This window comes from Durio zibethinus, chromosome 1 (assembly GCF_047325235.1).
Source record: "Durio zibethinus cultivar Kanyao isolate XHJ-2024 chromosome 1, ASM4732523v1, whole genome shotgun sequence".
In the NCBI taxonomy this organism is placed as follows: domain Eukaryota; kingdom Viridiplantae; phylum Streptophyta; class Magnoliopsida; order Malvales; family Malvaceae; genus Durio; species Durio zibethinus.
The window spans coordinates 33,755,056-33,775,818 of record NC_143162.1 but is presented as its reverse complement, the minus strand read 5'-3'; the positions used below and the strand labels follow the sequence as shown (position 1 = coordinate 33,775,818).

General features: G+C 28.3%; 1 protein-coding gene across 4 annotated transcripts; it reads left to right on the top strand.

The window, feature by feature from the left end:
- Positions 1-17,025: 17,025 nt before the first annotated feature.
- On the top strand, positions 17,026-20,406 carry LOC111311305 (zinc-finger homeodomain protein 2-like). 4 transcript variants are annotated; one of them, XM_089765930.1, is made up of 3 exons: positions 17,027-18,392; positions 19,744-19,828; positions 19,996-20,406. In XM_089765930.1, exons 1-2 carry the CDS (start codon positions 17,642-17,644, stop codon positions 19,788-19,790), a joined length of 798 nt encoding a protein of 265 aa, XP_089622056.1. In that variant the 5' UTR covers positions 17,027-17,641; the 3' UTR covers positions 19,791-19,828; positions 19,996-20,406. The 4 variants fall into 4 exon arrangements, with proteins under 4 accessions (XP_089622058.1, XP_089622056.1, XP_089622059.1 ...); XM_089765932.1 differs by having other exon boundaries at positions 17,026-18,392; positions 19,744-20,406; XM_089765933.1 differs by having other exon boundaries at positions 19,678-20,406.
- Positions 20,407-20,763: the final 357 nt, after the last annotated feature.

The following is a 20,763-nucleotide window of genomic DNA, read 5'->3' as shown; positions in this document are numbered from 1 at the left end:
TATTCAAAGCTCATAATTTAGCAAAATGATGTTCCTATCTGGATCTTTAACTTCATCACCAATAATCTTTGCTCCAAACAAAGGGCTCTAATGGCTATTCATTAGCGTCCATTGTTTTAGAGATTCTGGTTGAGAGAATTGGGGTTATTGTCAACTTGGTAAGAAATTTGTCATAAGGGTAAAAACATAAAGGAACTGAGAGGAAGTGCTTTTGAGCCGGTACTCATGGTAGCTAGGCAACAAATTTAACGATCAGTTTCTTGTCATTACTACAGGGCTTATATTGTTTTACTAAGTGATTTATGTTTGGGACTGTTTCTAGTGTTTGCTAAGTTTCAAACTTTTAATGCAGTGACTGGTTTTGTCTCCTTGGTTCCGTTTGATCATGCGTGGATGCTATCAATGAAAATGATCCTTTTCGTAGAGACTGTTATTAATGTTTTCTGGACTTAGTGTTTTTGGTTTTTTTGTTGCATTTGGTTCATTCTCTTGTAATTGCATGTCTGAATTCCCTGCCCGATTAGACATATGTGATTCACATCATTCCAAAGCAAAGCTGGTTTCTGTTGAATACATATCTTATCCGTTTAGACGTCTATATATGAAGTTCCTACATGGATGTTCTTTTTCCAGTTCTTTCTCTCTGTTCTCTTGATAAATTCCCTACATTAAAATGAGGTCACATGCTGTCATGAGCAGCTACAAAATTAAAATTGTGAAAGCCGAAAGATTGAAGAGTAATACAGCTTTATCACAAGCTATGTTATATGGACCCAATATAGGGTGTCAGATATCGGAAATGTTATGCATTAGATAATTTTTTACATTAGTTTCGAGGATCAAAGTGTCATACCTGTATGAATATTAAAGTGTCCAAGGAGTGTTAGACATGTGTATGAATAGTAAAGGATTGAAAGCTTACTGTTTTATATTAAGATCAGCATTTAATTAGTATTGGCCTATGTTAATAGTTATTAGAAGAATATGAAGTCAAAGTGACCTCGGATGCTAAAATTTGTCATTTCCATTGGATAGCTACGGACGGCCTTTCCTTTACCATGTGGTGTTGGAAGGCCGATGCAACTTAGTGGCCCACATTATTAAATGATGTAGGCTTCACTCTTGTATCTTCTTAGGTTCCATTTCAATCACTTACTGCACCAAAAGTTCTTAAATTTTCCATCAACCTTTAGGACAAGTTAGCTTCTTTTCTCAAGTGAAACAAGAGGCGGTGCAATAATTCAACCATATCAATTAATTTGTTGATTTAACTTGAAAGGACAATGGCCAAGTTTGCCCTAACCTAGTTAACTATCACCAATTAGCCTTCCCTTTCATATTCCCCCACTTTCTTTTTCATTCCCAACCCTAAAAATTCCCTGATGGAGCATGAAAATAGTTCATTTTATATTTTGGGGGGTGAAATTTTAGTTTTACTTTTGATTTTGGGCTTCTGTTGATATAGTTTTTTTTTTTTTTGAATAATTGTTCATATAGCTAATACCCAATGCCCCAATAAGTTGCCTAAAATTAAAATAAAAGACGTTGTTAGACTGTGAATAATTTAGACCGAGGCCGTTGACGTTAAAGCCTTCATCAAACTCGGGTTCATTTTGTACAACAAAAAAAAGAAGCGTAGGCCCAAGGATTGGACGTTGATTGACCCCTGAGAATTGAACGAATCTTAACCAGGCCCAACATTTCAAAGTCCTACAATGTCTCGTAACGTGGCTCATATGTGGTCCAATTGTTTCTATCCCGATGTTGACATTTGAAACCACTCCATTAGCTTATGTAAAAAAAGACTAGGCTTAGGTTCAATGTGGAGAGTAAATGAAGATTCTAATCCCATCTTGTCTCCTTAAATGCTAACTTTCTGCCAATGATATATACTATTCTTAACTTATTAAATAAACTACTATTTCTGTTTCGATTTGACTCTTTCTTTATAAAAAAAAATAGTAGCATGTCATTTACAAAGAATAAATCACACTTGTAATAAATATATGACATCTTGAAGCTATTCGGCCGCTTTCACCATTTTGCTTTACCTTTAAATAAATAAGAGGATTCATAAATGGACTGACCAATCGGCTACCTAATTTCTGTACTGCTCCTGGTCCTGGCCCATAAACTTCAGCAAACAAAATACTCGAGTTTCATCCAACAGGCAACAACGTAAAATCCCTTGGCAGCCGTCTTGGGCTTAAAGTTAAAAGGCTTCAAATAGTTCAATTCCACTCTTAACAAAATGGTGAATATTTCTTTTGTTTGAAATTGTTTGGTGGTTGAAATGCTTAAAATGCAGACGCAGATAGTGGCACTAATGGCCCGATGGGTGGTGGGCAGTGGTTAGATATTATCAGAGCCGAAGTTTTTAACTTTTAAGACAGGATTTTCACATTACCAAATGACATGTAGATACTGAATCAACAATGCAGATTTTGAATTTGTACGCCTAACCATTCTGATTTATCTCCATCAAAAATTTAAAATTTCATCAAATTACTTAAATGGCTACGTCAGTGTATTCTAAGATTAAATTCCAAAGTGGTCATGCATGCAAGCAAAACTGCCTTGACTTTAAAACCCTAGTCGTGCAGGGCTCTCATATTTTGCGTGGGGTGAAAACCCCAATAGATATGGTCTAGTACCATTGTTCATCATTGCACGCAATATATACAAAAAATAATTATTAGTTACTTTTTTATCATATCAGAAATTGAAACCTAAAAAAAGGAACGAATTAGGTCCTTAAATGTCACCTACAGGCCCTTAAAATGATTATAGATTGACTATTGAGTTTAGCTATGATTTTTGTCATGCTATAGAGATATATACCTAAATTTTGTATCGAAGATAAGGCTTGCAATGCAATTGATGGGTTAATCAATCTTCAATAGTGAAAATAAAAGTTTAAACCATACATAAAAAAAATTATTTCATCAATTATGTCATAACATTTAGATTGAAAAAATCTATCTATTAGACATAAAAATCATGAAGTTGTCACTAATTTTTTATCTAGGTATGATTGGTCACTTATATAAATCTATTATTAGTAGAGTTATTTTAAACTTAAATTAAGTGTCCCTAAAAAAATATATTATGATTTATATCAATAAAACTAAAGTTCGAAAGTCGGTTACGTATAAGAAATGTATTAATACCCCTTTTAAGTCTAAAATTTATATCAAATTAATTATATGTTATATTGCTTTAGCCTTAATAAAAAATGATTTTATCATGCAAATAAATCAATTTCAATCTTTTTATTTATTTATAAAACATGGTGATAGAAAAATTCTATCAAAATGTCAAGCAGTCATGAATTATGCAATAAATATTAAATCATATCATGCAATAATATAAAATTATATCATGCAATAAATCATGCAATAATATAATATCATACTATGTAATAAATCATGCAATAATATAAAATCATACCAAGCAAAAATTATTATGCAATAATATTAATGATCATGTAATAAAATAATAACATAAAAATAATTTATGCAAATATATATAATCATGCAATCAAATATAATCACACAAATAAATATATTAATAATCATACAATAAAATATAATCATACAAATAAATATATTAACAATCATGCAATCAAATTAAATATAATCATACAATTAAATAAATAATGCAAATAAATATATTAATAACATGCAATTACACACATAAATATATTAGGAAATCATGCAAATAAATATATTAATAATTGTGCAATTAAATTAATAAATTATGCAATTAAATATATTAGGGAAATAAATTATCTGCAAATATAATATTAGTCATGCAAAAATAAATACTATGTAATAAATATAAAAATAAAAGTAAGCAATTAAATATTGTAAAAGTTATGCAAAAATCACCAAAAAAAAATGAAAGCAAACATTACCTCAATGAATCACGTGTTTCAACAACTTTTCACCTTTCAAAAATTGATACTTCCTAATATAAATTTTAGCATTCTTTCGAAAAACATCAATCGAATATTTTTGCAATTTTTCGCTTGATTGTTTCTTCCTTGTTGATTCAAAATTTTGTCTAAATTTTTCTCTTTTCAATGACCTCTGTTTGATCTTGAAACGAATTGCTATAATGCCATCCCTTTAATCACAGATTCAAGGTCTTTATATAGGAATTAAATTCCTTTCGATTTGGAAGAAATTAATTCCCGAATCTAAGATCTCTTTTTAAATTTTATTCTTTGTGCAATCTACCATTTTTTAATAGAACGGGCCCAAAATCTTTCCAAAATTAGTCAATCATTAAAGTTAAAATCTGAGATAGAATCTAAGAATTGAATTGAATTCAAGATTTTTCATGCAAAATCTCACATTTTTTTCTTTTTCTTTTTACCCTTTTTATTTTTTTTACCAATTGATTTTGACTTTCTTCACTAAAAAAATAAAAATTAAACCAAAAGTTAAACTAAAAAAAATTAAAATACAAATAAAATTTAAGGCTTAATCTTTAGGCAAAAATTCACATTTCCAATTAAGGTCCAATTGCAAAATCAAAATCAATATTAGAAGCCAATGAATTTTGAAAAATCTCCGGACAAAATATGGTACCTATAATTGCCCTTTTTTGTACATTTTTTGTGAAATAGGAATTGTACAAAAATAAAAAAAATCTATTTGCAAATTTTTGAAAAACTTCAATCGAATCTTTTTACAATTTTTTGCTTGATTGTTTCTTCCTTGTTGATTTAAAATTTTGTCTAAATTTTTCTCTTTTCAATGACCTCTGTTTGATCTTGAAACAAATTGCTATGAGGCCATCCCTTTAATCACAAATTCAAGGTCCTTATATAAGAATTGAATTCCTTTCGATTTGGAAGAAATTAATTCTCGAATCTAAGATTTCTTTTTAAATTTTATTCTTTGTATAATCTACCATTTTTTAATAGAGTAGGCCCCAAATCTTTCCAAAATTAGTCAATCATTAAAGTTAAAATCTAAAATAGAATCTAAGAATTGAATTGAATTGAAGATTTTCTATGCAAAATCTCACATTTTTTTCTTTTTCTTTTTGCCCTTTTTATATTTTTTACCAATTGATTTTGACTTTTTTCACCAAAAAAATAAAAATTAAACTAAAAAAAAAATTAAAATACAAATAAAATTTAGGGCTTAATCTTTAGGCAAAAAATCACTTTTTCAATTAAGGTCTAATTGCAAAATCAAAATCAATATTAGAAGCCAATGAATTTCGAAAAATCTCCGGACAAAATAAGGTATCTATAATTGCCCTTCTTTGTGCATTTTTTTGTGAAATATGAATTGTACAAAAATAAAAAACATCTATTTGCAATTTTTCAAAAAACTTCAATCGAATCTTTTTGCAATTTTTCGCTTGTTTGTTTCTTCCTTGTTGATTCAAAATTTTGTCTAAATTTTTTTCTTTTCAATGACCTCTGTTTGATCTTGAAACAAATTGCTATGAGGCCATCCCTTTAATCACAAATTCAAGGTCCTTAAGAATTGAATTCCTTTCGATTTGAAAGAAATTAATTCCCGAATCTAAGATTTCTTTTTAAGTTTTATTCTTTATGTAATCTACTATTTTTTAATAGAGTGGGCCCCAAATCTTTCCAAAATTAGTCAATCATTAAAGTTAAAATTTGAGATAGAATCTAAGAATTGAATTGAATTCAAGATTTTTCATGCAAAATCTCACATTTTTTTCTTTTTCGTTTTACCCTTTTTATGTTTTTTACCAATTGATTTTGACTTTTTTCACCAAAAAAATAAAAATTAAACCAAAAGTTAAGCTAAAAAAAATTAAAATACAAATAAAATTTAGGGTTTAATCTTTAGGCAAAAATTCACTTTTTCAATTAAGGTCTAATTGCAAAATCAAAATCAATATTAGAAACCAATAAATTTTAAAAAATCTTCGGACAAGATAAGGTACCTATAATTGTTCTTATTTGTGCATTTTTTGTGAAATAAGAATTGTACAAAAAAAAAAACATCTATTTGTTTGGGTCAAGAAAATAAAAAATGAAAATCTTAAAAGCTTCATCATAATTGATGTATTGAAACTTTTGAAAAAAAAGTACTCTTCCACCAAGGTTTTAACTTCGAAAAATAAAGTAGTCATCAACCAAGGCTTCAATTTTGAAAAAATAAAAAACTCCACCGAGGCTTTAACTTTAAAAAAAATAAAGAATTCATCCACCGAAGCTTCAACTTGAAAAATAAAGAACTTCTCCACCAAGGCTTCAACTTTGAAAAATAAAGTACTTTTCCATCGAAACTTCAACTTGGAAAAATACATGAAGTCACGAAAAAATAAATAACTTCTCTATCGAGGCTTCAACTTTTGAAAAAATAAATAATTCTTTCACTAAGGCTTCAACTTTGGAAAAATAAAATGCTTTCTCACAACAAAGATTGAAACTTTTGCAAAATAAAATGCTTTCCCACAACTGAGGCATTGAAACTTTTGAAAATAAAATGATCTCCTACAACTGAGGCTTTGAAACTTTTTAAAAAATAAAATGTTCCCTCACAATTGAGGCATTGAAACTTTTGAAAAATAAAATGAGATATCTGATTTTTAAAATTATGTCCTAAGGTCTTATAGCTCATTTCATCTTTGAAAAAGCTCATCTTTAACAGAGACTTTGAAAATTAAAAAATTTTTACCTTAAAGTGATTTCTTTCATCATTGATCATTTTTCAATGCTTTTTCTCCAAATCATCTCAACATCTACTTTCTCCTTCTTACTTTCCAAGCACATGCAATGAATGTATGCAATGAATGAAAAGACTTAAAAATTCCTAAACTCAATTTCACAACTCAAACCCTAACCTTTTTTCTTTTTTGATATGCATAACATGTAGTGAATGCAATACAATGAATTTAGTGAATGTAATGAATACAATGTAAAAGATTCAAATTTTGTAAAAGATTTAATATTCGTAAAGTTTCCAAGGTTCACAAATGTTCCAAGATTCACCAAAGTTCCAAAATTTACATAGGTCCTAAATAATTCTAATAATCCATAAATGAAGCTTTTCATTAAAAATTTTTTTGAGATTCACATTTGAAAATCTTAAAAATTCACCTTTTAGATTCACATTAAAAAATGATAGAAATTCATATTCAAGATTCACATTCAAAAATCTTAAAGATTCACATCCAATATCACATTCAAAAAATCCAAAGATTCAAAAATTTTAGGGGTTCTCATCCAAAATTCAGATACTCACATTTGAAAAGTTCAAATATAAAATTCAAAGTCTCAAGGATTCACATCCTTTTGTGATGAAACTTCAACAATTTTCTTTTTATGTGCCAACATAGTTGGGCTTAAATTCTCAATTGGTGTTGTGAGTTTAAGATTCAACTAGTGTTAGCTAATAAAATCTCTTTGTTTCTTTCTTCACCTTAACATTTTGCAAAAGTCAATGTTAATGTATTTTACCAAGATGCAAATGCTTTCCATAAAAAATGTAAATGCAAATACCTATCCTAATAAATTAGATGCAAATGTCTTTTTTCATCACTTTCTTAACACATTAGAAATGTCAAAAATTTAAATATTCACCAAATGATGCAAATACATGGTTGTAACTATGATGTAAATGCAATATGCAAAGAATAATTTATATACTCATAAAATAATGCAATGCATAGTACAAACAATAATGTGAAATGCACTATTTAAAATAATGATTTAAATATTCACCAAATAATACAGGTGTCGTCCAATCAATTATTCAATTTACAAATTTCCAAATGATGCAAACATATATCCAAACAATTATACAGATGTGATTATTAAAACAAAGATTTGTACATTTACCAAATGATGCAACAACAATTATCAAAACAAAGCATTTTTATTACCCTAGAAAGGTCACTCTTATCATATTAATTTGGAAATCAACTTTCTCCTATCCATCAAAATTCATATATACAACAATCTAAATTTGAAAATATGAATTACCTTAAAAGAATAATAAAAAAATTACTCCACATAACAATTTTTCATAACCAAAATGTATCAATATATGACATTTAGATATATTGAAAACTAGTGTTACTACCTAGAATGAATAGGTAAATTGCTTTTTGGTTTTTCCAAATAGGTGAAATGGTTTGGCACCTTAGGATTTCAATTATTAGGAAAGACTTTATCACTGAATGAGAAAGGAAAAATTAATGTTTATTCATATAAACTCATAAATGAAAGTTTAAATTTATTGAAAAATTATTTGTTTCAAAGCACAATTCATTTTTACACCTCATAGATTCTTAATACGTGGCATTTTAACAAATGTCAATACTAGTTATGATAAGTTTAAAATTTTGAAAGAGGAAGAAAGGCTTAAAATTTTTGAAAAAAAAAAAGTTAAATTTAAAAATACATCTTCATATTAGGGTTCATCTTCTTGGATTTTTCAAAAGTCTTCATTGTTCATTAGTTTATTCAAAATCACTTCCTCTAATGATATTGCTTGAATTGCTTTTAATCTTGCTCTAAACTGCTCTTTCGAGTTTTCACCTTAGAGTTTCATTCAATTATTTTCTCTTTTTTTTTGTTATTTTTTCTTTTTGACTATGACATCATGCATTTGAAAACTCAAAATTCATCCAAAATCAAAAAGTGATATTGATATTCTAAAGAAAGTTCTTCAATTTAAATATTCATACTTGATCAAAATAAACTTTTTAAGGGACATAATATAGGCCAGGGTTTGAAGTTTTGAAAGAAAAGATAAATAGTCTCAAAAACATGTTTAAAGGTAATCAAACCAATGATCACTTCTTTTCTTAATGACACTTTTCTTTTCATATTTTCATTTTTTCTCTTTTCTTTTCTTTTGCTTACCTTTCTTTTTTTTTTTCTTTCCTATTTCTACTTCCTGACAAATTGAGTCCAAAATTTTAGAATTCGCCTTTTAACTATAGGCATTTTTTCTTATTTTTAGCTTTGGATTTAATGCTTTATCAAAGAGATCCATGTTTATGCTTGCTCCCAGTGTAAAGGGTGATCATTGGTTAGGATTTCTTAAAAGGAATTCAATAAGCTCAAGAAGGAAAGCAAATGTATATTTTTTTGTAAAAAGAATATGAAAGATGGTCATTTATCATATCAAAAATGGATACTTCTATTGAAAAATAATTCTTGGGAGTATATATATTTTTTTATTTTGGAATTCTTTGAATATTTTATATGCATGATGTTACAATCAATTATTTTTTTTATTTTTTTTTTGCTTTTTTTTTGTAACTTAATCTCAAAGTATATCATCTTACTACATCGAATGAAGTCTCACTGTAATAATTTTTATTTTCACAGCTCACACCGAGAGATAAATTAATGCCATCCAGAGGAAAAAATATTGAAAAAGTTGAATAATTTGACTTTTTGGTAAATTTACCCCAAGATACAAGCAAAGAAAAATTTTAAGACAATGAATGAAATAGAAAATAAATGTTGCATAAATTAAGGTGTCAAACAATGATATTAATGGGATGTGGTCTTTTTAGTAATTTTGCCCCAAGGAAAAAATTAGAGAAGTTTAGACTTTGTAAAGAAACATTGGTAATGATATATTTGGAATAGTCTTGATACTTATTAAATTACCAAAATCTAGAATCTTTAAGAGAAAGTCTTATGTATTGGCATGCAAAGAATTCTCCAATCATGAATTTTCAAACTTCATTGCTTATAGCCTTAATGAAGATAACTGACTTGAAAATCTTTTTTTTTTCAAGTTAAAATTAGGATCATGGGACTTGAGAAGTCAAACTTTGAATGGTGTGATGCTTAATTGAATTGAGTTATATATGAAATGGTAAGTGAAACCACTAAGTATCTTCACTCTTAGTAGTAATCACCAATTCTCTTAAGATTGTTTCTAAAATATTTTTCTTTACAAAAAATATTTTTCAGTAAATCATGTAGGCTTTTATTGTCAAACAATTCAAATGGATGAAGAAAATATATGCAAATACTTGTAAGTAAATCATAATGAAAAATAATAATTCATCCATATTCATAAAAATGTGTACATATAAAAATGTTTACATGGATAAAAAATGCGTATGCAAATATATGTATGCAATGCATTCATATTCATAACTATGTACAAAACTGAAAAGGCAAAGATTACCCCAAACAAATAAATATACATACAAAAATATTTACGTGAATATGTAAAGACATGTATACAATATATTTATATGTACAACTACGTACAAAACTGAAAAGGCAAAGATTGGCTCAAACAAATAAAATAATGTACAATAAAAATATTTACATGAATGTATATACAAATACATGTTGCAATGCTTAGTGAAAACAAAAATTCCTATCCAAAACTATCTACTAAATTCAAAGGCAAAGATTTTTCCAAACAAATGAAATACTGTACATACAAGGATGTTTACATGGATAAAAATGCATATGTGAATACAAGTATGTAATGCATAGTAAGAATTCATATTCACAACTTTATACCAAAAAAAAAAAAGAGGCAAAGACTGGTCCAAACAAATGGAATAATATGTATACAAAAATGTTTATATGAATAAAAAATGCATATACATGTATGCAATACATAGAAAAGATAAGATTTCATATACATGTTATGTACAAAACTGAAAAAAAATATTATTCTTTAATTTACAATTAGGCATTCACATCTTTTTATATATGCATGAATGAATGCATGTACGCATGAATATCCTAAAGAGGATTTAATGATGTAAATGCATGCATATATAATAAAAGAAAAGGTTAGTAAAAATAATATATACAAAAAATAATATAAAGGGTTAGTATGCACATCATATATACAATGAACAATTTATAAATTTACAAGTAGAATAATAATTGTCCATCATATGTTCTATTTAGGGTTTTCTAGCAAAGGGGATGGCAAGGCTCTAACTTAAGTTCAAATCTTTAAGGTTTATTTACATGTTGAGTTTAAAGGTTTGACACTCTAAAAGTTTTCAAATTATTTCTTACATCATTATCCATTATAAATTAGTAAAGTACATCAATCTTCGCCCACCATTATAGGTTTAAACGAAAATGGTTCAATTTGCGTGAAAGTTTTTGCTAGCTCACACGAAGGTTATCACCTCATGAGAGTGTAGGTACTTACTCTCTCTTAATATAGAACAAAATCTGGGTTTAGAGCTTATGCATAAATATAACAATGATGTGTGTAAAGGGACATGCCAAGTAATCAAATAAATTGATGCATATAAAATATTAAAATCTACAAAACAAAGAAAATATAAAATCATAAACAAATAGGTTAGTCTACATGAAAATCATAAATAATTACATAATAAGAACTATCAAAGTAATGGTTAAGATAACTAATGACTTAACTTTCTAATGTCTCCAGTAGAGTTAACAAACTATTATGACGTTTAGGTTGGGAAAACTTACCCATTAGACACAAAAATCATGAAATCGCCACCAATATTTTTATCTAGGTGTGATTGACCATCTATATGAATCTATCCTCTCTAGGATTATTCTAAGCTTAAACTAAAGGTCCCTAAAAAGAATAAATTTTCATCTAAATCAACAAAATTAAGATTCGAGAATTGGTTACATGTAGGGAAGGTATTAGCGCCTTTTTACGTCTAAAATTGGTACTAAATTAATTATGTGTTATCTTACCTAAACCTTAATCAAAGATGGTTTTATCATGCAAATAAATCAATTCCAATATTTTTATTTATTTACAAAACATGGTGATACAAAAATTCTATCAAAATATCAAGCAATCATGCAATAAATATTAAATCATACCATGCAATAGATCATGCAATAATATAAAATCATACTATGAAAAAATTATCATACAATAATATTAATGAACATGTAATAATATAATACTATAAAAATCATTCATGCAAATATATATAATAATGTAATCAAATATAATCATACAAATAATATTAATAATCATACAATAAAATATAATCATACAAATAAAGATATTAATAATCAAATAATTAAATATATTAATAATCATGCAATCAAATTAAGTATAATCATACAAATGAATATATTAATAGTCATGCAATTAAATATATTAATAATCATGTAATCAAATTAAATATAATCATACAATTAAATAAATCATACAAATAAATATACTAATAACATGCAATTACACACACATATATATTAGGTAAGCATGCAAATAAATATATTAATAATTATGCAATCAAATTAATAAATTATGCAAATAAATTATCATGCAAATATAATATTAGTCAACAAAAATAAATATTATGTAATAAATATAAAAATAAGAGTAAGTAATTAAATATTATAAAAGTTATAAAAAAATAACAAAAAAATAAAATTAAAAATGAAAGCAAATATTACCCGAATGAATCACAAGTTCCAACAACTTGTCACCTTTCAAAAATTGATACTTCCTACTATAAATCTTAGCATTCCTTTCAAAAACTTCAGTTGAATCTTTTTACAATTTTTTGCTTGATTGTTTCTTTCTTATTGATTCAAAACATTGTCTAAATTTTTTCTCTTTTTAATGACTTTTACTTGATCTTAAAGTGAACTGCTATGAGGTCGCCACTTTAATCACAGATTCAAGATTTTTTATATAGGAATTGAATCACTTTCGATTTGAAAAAAAATTAATTCAATCGAATCTAAAGTTTTTTTTAAAATTTTATTCTCTATGTAATCTTTTTTTTTTTAATAGATTGAGCTCTATGTATTTTCAAAATTATTCAATCATTAAAGTTAAAATTTGATATATAATTCAAGAGTTGAATTGAATCCAAGATTTTTCATGTAAAATCTCACATTTTTTTCTTTTTATTTTTATCCCTTTTTTAATTTTTTTTACCAACTGATTTGGACTCTTTTGACTACAAAAATTAAACTAAAAAATAAAATATAATATATTTTAGTGTTTAATATTTGAGCCCAAAATTTACTTTTTCAATTAAGACTCAATTGTACAATCAAAATAAAAAATTGAAATCAATAAATTTTAAAAAAAAATTTGACAAAATAAAATATCTATAAATTATCAATAAAGTTTTAAAATTTTACATAAGAAATTAATAAAAAGATACATGTTTTTTAAAATATATTAAATTTTTAATCCTGCTTTGGAAATTATAAAATTACACTACTGACTGTACATAAAAATTAAACTACAGGAACGTCAATGCCAAGTTTGAGTTATGTCTTGACTTTTGATCGTATAAAATAGGTTGGGGCCTGGGCTAAGTGTAAGAAAGATGGGATGGGATATGGAAATTAAAAATGGTTAGCGATGCCAAGGTCCCATAAGGTTCTTCCGCAAGAGAAGGAGAATAGGGGACCGGGGAGAGAGGAAAGGAGAGGGGAAAAAGCTGCCAAAAAGCATGGAAATGGAAATCGAGGTCAGACCCTGACCCTTTCCTTTTCTTGTCTTGTCGCTATCCCTGTTTCTTTTTCCCCCCTCCATTCTCTCTCATTCAACTCCCACACCACTAACAGAAGAACGATTGATTAAAAAGATTCTTCCGTAATTGACAACTGTTAAAAAAACTTACTACTGAAAACGGAACGGAAAAAACATATCAAGTACGGACTGCAGAGTGTACGTGAAGTGAGAAAGAGTGTAAGACCCCATTGTCACTTAATTCTTTCTGATTGGAAAATGAACAACTGATTGGAAAATGAACAACGTTTTTCTGTTGACTGAAACCAAAGCTAGGTTTTCAACTTTAAGTGCTTAATACAATTAAGCTAAAAGTTGTCTGAAGCAAAAGCAAAAGGGCCAATGTAATAATGTAATCTACATGTTTCTTTCTCTAGTCTCAGAGAAAGGACTGGGTTAGTTTCCCGCCAGCTGACATGAGGGTGACAGGAGTACGGTGAGAGAGAGTCACGTCAGATATATACCGGGATTGGCAAACCCTCAAAGCCAAAAAAAAAAAAAGAAAGAAAATTTTGAGGTACGGATGATGATGGTTGATGGATCGATGGTAAATCGATGGTATATCACATGACACCCACCCTGCCACCTGCTGAGATATGTGTGGAATACGTGGATGTTGTGTTGGTACCATTTTTGTCATCACTCCCCAATCTGCATAAAAAAAAAAACCATTATTTGTAATTCTAGTATCCATCATCCTTTATACTCTAATGAGTAATAGTAACATTTTTTTTCTTATCTTTAATCATTGTTTTTTCCTTTGGACTCTTTTGCTTTTTTATTTTTAAAAATTTTTAATCTACTCTTAAATTTTATTGTCATATCATATACTTAATTAAAAAAATATTACACATTTAAATTTTTTTAAATTTGTAATCTTTAAATATTAACTCGAATAACATACGAACTAATTTAAAAAATAATCGACCCTTTTAAACTTTTTGGTTACATTGTTATATATGGGACAAAGAGATTAATGATTAATTAATCAACATTTTTGAGCCCTACAATACCATGCACTTAGCTAGAATAAGAAGCAACAATGATTTATTGATTCATATCCCGAAGAACACGCTTAAGTGAATTATTTGTAAGATCTGGGGTCGTCATATGAGAACAAACATAGTTGGATTTTGATTTCATTTGATTTGCCACGTTTTATCATTGCTTTTGAGATTTGAAATTTAAAATATATTCAAGATTAATTCATATATAGTTTGAATTTTAGTAGTTTATAATAATGTTATAATCTAAATAAGACATACTAAAATTGGATTAATAATGTATTATTGCTTATCTTTGATAATTAAAGATATCATGAATTGAATTTTAATCATTGAAATTTTTTTATACGATTGTTAATGTTAATTTAGATGATCAATATTAAAAGAGGAAACAGTTGTCATGATTCAAACTCTAAGATTTTGATACAATATTAAGTTGGATAACTGATATTTTAAACACTTAAATTGATATACAAAGACCAACTATTATATTTAAGTTCCGTAAATTAGTATTCCCTCCATCTTATTTTCTTTATTCATTTTTTTTGTTGGAATGTTCCAAAATTATGTCCTTTTTTTTTTGGAATATGTAAAATTATTCTATATTTTAAATTTATTTTTTTTATGATTTTTTTATTTTTTTATATTAAAAATGATAAAATTTAATTTTCTAAAAAATTAAAATTTAATATTAAATATATTAAAATCACAACATTTTTTTTTTAATTTCGTGAAAGTCAACACTCAAACCATTTTGGAACCGAATGACTATTTACTATATTATTATCTATCTCATATGCAACAAGGATTAAATGGTACTTAACCATGATTTCTTCTTATTTTATGCAATATTTAAGGTTTGTATTAACAAATGCTTTATACTAACTAATAAAGGCTTCTTTTAGGGTTAAGGTCTAACAATCTAGGTTTTTGGACCAAACCAACCAAGGTTGTTTCACGCTTGAGCTGGCTTAGATTGACCTCGATCACGGTGATCCTTGGCACAGAGTCGAATGTCGACCCAACCCAACCCAACCCCAGGCTTCAAATTTACAAATTGCTGTCCTAAGATGAGTAGGGGGAAGAGAGTGCAGACTAGTTATAGGAAAGAGTTTCGGTTTATCAACTCTTTGTATGAAAAGATTTGTACAAATGATGTAACATATAACTGTTGGATATGGGGTTCACTGTGCACATAGTCAACCGGCATTAATGTCCAATTATCGATTTATTAATTTTTTTTCCTTTTGTAAATTTGTACACTAAGCTTTGAACTTATATTTTTTATAAAGAGGTTGTAGTTTCAAGACACGAGAAATAAATATAAATATTACATGTTATTTTTTTAAAATGATTATATGAATTAATTGAATTAAAATTTTAATTTAAATTATGAATTAATCCACTCTCAAATGTTAAAACAAATCTCCACCCTTTTCAATACCAAATTCTCTCTTGCAAATCTTATATAATTCTATATTAGGCACTAACTTATTCCTTCGTTATAATTTTACTACTAGTAACTTCTCTTCTAGTTCATGTTTAACTAGCTACGACATGATTACAAGTAGGGCACCCTTAGTGTATAAATTGTGATTTTATGTATTATATATAGTTTTAGGTATAGAATTAATAATACAACACAAAATGTCAAACACATCTATTTAATTATTTTATGAGTTTATATTTTATATATTGTTAACATATAAATTTTATATATTATCAATAAATCATATGATATCATTTCATTAACGAAAAAATTTTAAAAAATCAAACTCATGTTTATTTATTTTAAGAGCTTGTAAAATTTGTGTTTGCTGATTAACTAAATGACAACATATGATTCATTAATAATATATAAAATCTATATACTTATGGTGTATCAAATATAAAATTTTATTTTATTTAGTATATATAACTACTATAAAATTACGAATTTCACTGATGAAGTGAAAACACTATTGTTCAATATTGATATTATTGGCATTGGTTTTCCAAGATTAGTTGATAATATACTCCTTGAAAAAAAAAAAGAAAATTATAAGCTCTTGTGAACAATTATACGAATAAAAATCATATATTCATCTCTAATATTGTGTCAGAAACATGGTTAGACTAAGAGGAAATCCATTTGGATATCATACTAGTATGTATATAAAGTGAGAAACAAATAAATATTATATGATTCTTTTAGACATTAACTATTATTGAAATCCATAAACATTAAATAATTAAGAATGTTTATGATTAGACATGTTCTTTCATTTAACAACATAAAAAAAATATGGATAATGTCTAATGGACAGCTAGCCTAAATGAAAGACCAAGACAAATCAAAGAGATAATAATAAATGATAGTGAATTTAGAATTTTATTTTGTGAAGTTTTTGGTTGAGTTATGGTAGAGTTCCTTTACTTTCGGGAAAATGGGAGAGCCAATAATATATTACCAAGTAAATATTGTCCCATGTTTCCAAAAACCACCTCTCTCCCTTTCAACCCTTTTGTTTTTTACACAACCCACCCAACAAGCTATGTCCCCACTACATCTCTTTGCTTTCCATTACCTTTGCCATATGGTGGCGATCTGATAAGTGGTAATTCCCGGATTTGTTTTTTACTTTTACCATCCCTACATCTCCTAACAAAAATAGAAAAAGGAAGGAGACAAGAGTTTCAGGTCTAAGATCAGACAACCCAAAAACTTGAAAAAAAAGAACACAAGAAAGAGAGAGATCATAAGAGAGGAAAAAGACAATTAACAAGAGGTAAAACTGGAAATTTACTGTAAGAAAGAAAGAAAAAAACACCATGGTTAGGGTAAAGAAAAAGAGGGAAATTGTTTTACTTATTTTGTTTCACGAAATGGAAAGCACATGAAAAGCTTTCGAGTAAGACACCTATTTTTGCAGACCTGGGAATTCATGGCCACACTCTTCTCTCTTCTCTTATCTTCTCTTCTCAGCTAAAACAACAAATTTACTCTCAAAATCTCTTGTTTTATTTGTTTAAACTAACTTCTTCTTTTTTTATTGATGCTGGATCTGCTGAATTAACCTGGCCATATAGATCTTACTCTATCAACAAAACAAGGCCAAGGAAAAGAAAGGGACAAAAAAAAGAGAAAACAAAGAGAGGGCAGTGAGAAAAAAAAAAGAAATGGATTTTGATGAACATGAAGAACAAGAGGAAGAAATGGGTATGGCTGTTCCACCAGGCTACGACTCACTGGGCAACTCCTCAGCAGCTCGGTCAAACATGAGACCCGCCAGCGGAAGTGGTGAGGGTGCGGCGTCAGCAGCAACGAGAAAAGTGGGGTCCATGATAAGGTACCGTGAGTGTCTCAAGAACCATGCCGTGAGTATTGGAGGCCACGCTGTGGATGGCTGCGGCGAGTTCATAGCCGCGGGTGATGAAGGAACCATTGACGCCTTGAAATGTGCCGCATGTAATTGCCACAGAAACTTTCACCGTAAAGAAACTGAGGGTGAAGGTAATATTTATAACCCTCACCACCAGCAGCACCACCCCCAATTCTCACCCTTCTATAGGGCGCCGCCACCAGCGGGGTATCTTCACCTGACGCCACCTCCACAGCACAGGCCTTTGGCCTTGCCTGCAGCGTCAGGGGGTGGTGGGGGTGCTACTGCTGGTGGTTACAGCAGAGAAGATGAAGATGTTTCGAATCCTAGTAGCAGTGGCGGTGGAGGTGGAGGCAGTGGAGGATTAAAGAAGAGGTTTAGAACAAAATTTACGCCCGAACAGAAAGATAAGATGCTGGATTTCTCTGAAAGGCTCGGGTGGAGGATTCAGAAGCATGATGAAACTGCTGTAGAGCAATTTTGTGAGGAAACTGGTTTGAAAAGGCATGTGCTTAAGATCTGGATGCACAACAACAAGCACACTCTTGGTAAGAAACCCTAATAATTTTCAACAAAAATGAGAACAACAGCTTCAATATTGTTACTTGGGAAGAAGAAGGAAAACATTAAAGAAGCATGAGATAATGGGAAATGAAGAAAATCATGATGTGAATTTAGTAGGGATTGAACTAGGGTTCTCACTTTTTTTTCTTTCTTTCCTTTGTTTTTTCAAGCTGATTTTGATTTTTATCTAGTTTCTTTATTTTATCAGTTGCTCAGTGTAGGATGATGATGACCTGAAGTTTCTGATTAGTACATTGTTGTTAACGGGCCATTGCTCAAACTAAGCATCTTTTTTTTTTTCATAAGCAAATAATTTTATTTATCAAAAGATATAAGAAAACAGATTTTTTATTATATCATTAAAACTATTTTAGCCAATTTAAGTATAAAGCAAAGAATCATATATATAAAAAAAAGTTATTTAGGGTCCGAGAAATGCAAACATAATCTGATTCTATATGCCTCAATCATAATAATTTTAATCTGACAAAGAATTGAATTTGCATGGACAATTCATACAAGTGTTGTTCCTGTCAGTGCTTTCACTCCAAACTAAGCATCTCCTCTAACTGTTGTTTAATTTTATTTTGATTTTAAGAGTTTTTAAGTACATTAGAATTATCATTTTCACTGCTTAATTTAATCCATATTTTCATCTCCTACATATGGTTCCAATTCTCTGTGACAATTTCAGTTTGGAATTAGGCATCTAGCTTCTGCCTGCTGCTATACATTAAAGTAAGGGTTTTGTAAGTTAGTGTCATGTGAACATGATCATCATCATTCATCATCAAAGGATGGTGATATAGAGTAATTCCAATTCGAATTAAAACGTGTTAGTCATGCAAAGCTGCAAAATTTTCTACGTCTGTTTACATCTGTCACCTGCTCCTTTTCTTTCCCTCTTCATCTCTAACCGCTTAAGCTTTTAATACATGCTTTACTCTCTCTCTCTCTCTCTCTCTCGCATTAATTTCTTCCAACCTACATTTGCAAACTCTAGACACGTCTTTTTAGCTGAACAAATCCTCAAAATCACCATGAACAAAAGTTGATTGATTACTCATCTTCCATTAATAATCTCTCTTTTTCCTTTTTTTTTTTTTGTCACCCTCAAATCTTTAGTGGGAATTATTCATCAAGCTTGATTATATACAGCCTTTTGTGTTGCAGAAACTTTTCTCTTTCCTTTTAATTTCTTTGTTATATATAATCTTAGGTCATCATCTTCTCCATGACTTCACCTCGTTTTCTTGATGATTTTTATAGTAAAACAAATATCTAAAGGGGAACAGAGAAGAAATTAAATTCTGGAGTGGTTATTAACATTGGCAGTGAAGCACACAGTCTTTGGCAGTTTTATTGCAGTGTTGCAGACATAATTCAGACTTCTTCTGACTCAAGGCCCGTGGATGGGACGGTAAAACACCTTTTAATATACCTGCATTAATTCTTTTAACAATATAAAATCCCACCCCCCTTTATATACATTTAATTTTTAATCAATGCCATAACAATAATGTTTAAATAAATCTAAATGAAAAAAATTGGGGTTCAAAATAAGAAGAATTTGAGATATCTTTGCAGGAGAAAAAGAAAGGAGAAGATATATAAATATATGTGGGGAAGAAACTCAACATGTTTGATGTTGGAGAAAGTCGAGTAAAGAGCAGATAGTATAGTGGAGAGTTGAAGCTGTCGGAAATAAGAGTTTCAAAGAGCTTTGGGTCTTGCTTTTGGGTTGTCCTGTTAAGGGACATGTGGGCTCTCTATCTCCAAACGAAAGTAAAACGGGAACGATATTAATTGCACTGACATTATAGCTATGCTGTTCTTGTTTCTGTCTCAGAGACCTCCCTTCTTAATCTGTGTTTGTTTAGAGGGATGTTATCGGGTAGAATATTGGCATGGTTGAGTATTTTTTTTTTTTTAATTTTTATGTTTAAATTTTATATTATATTTATTTTTTATTTATATCTAATAAGTATTTTAAATTTATTTTTATTTTTATTTTTATGAATATTTAATGAATATGAATAATCTTCATACCTATCGTTTTTTTTTTAAATCAAAAACTAATTTTTTTTTTACTTTTTTATAAATATATATTAATATATATTTTTAAATAAAAATATATTAATTTTAATTAATTTAAAATAATAATTTATATTATTTAATAAAAATTTTATATATTAAATATATATAAATATATATATATGTGCGATACAAATATAAAATAAATACTATATTACTTATTTTTATCCTCATACTTATAATATAATATCCATCTCTATTCATTTCATGATCTTCAACTTCACTTCCATTCCACACCAGCCGCCCCACTATGTTAAATAA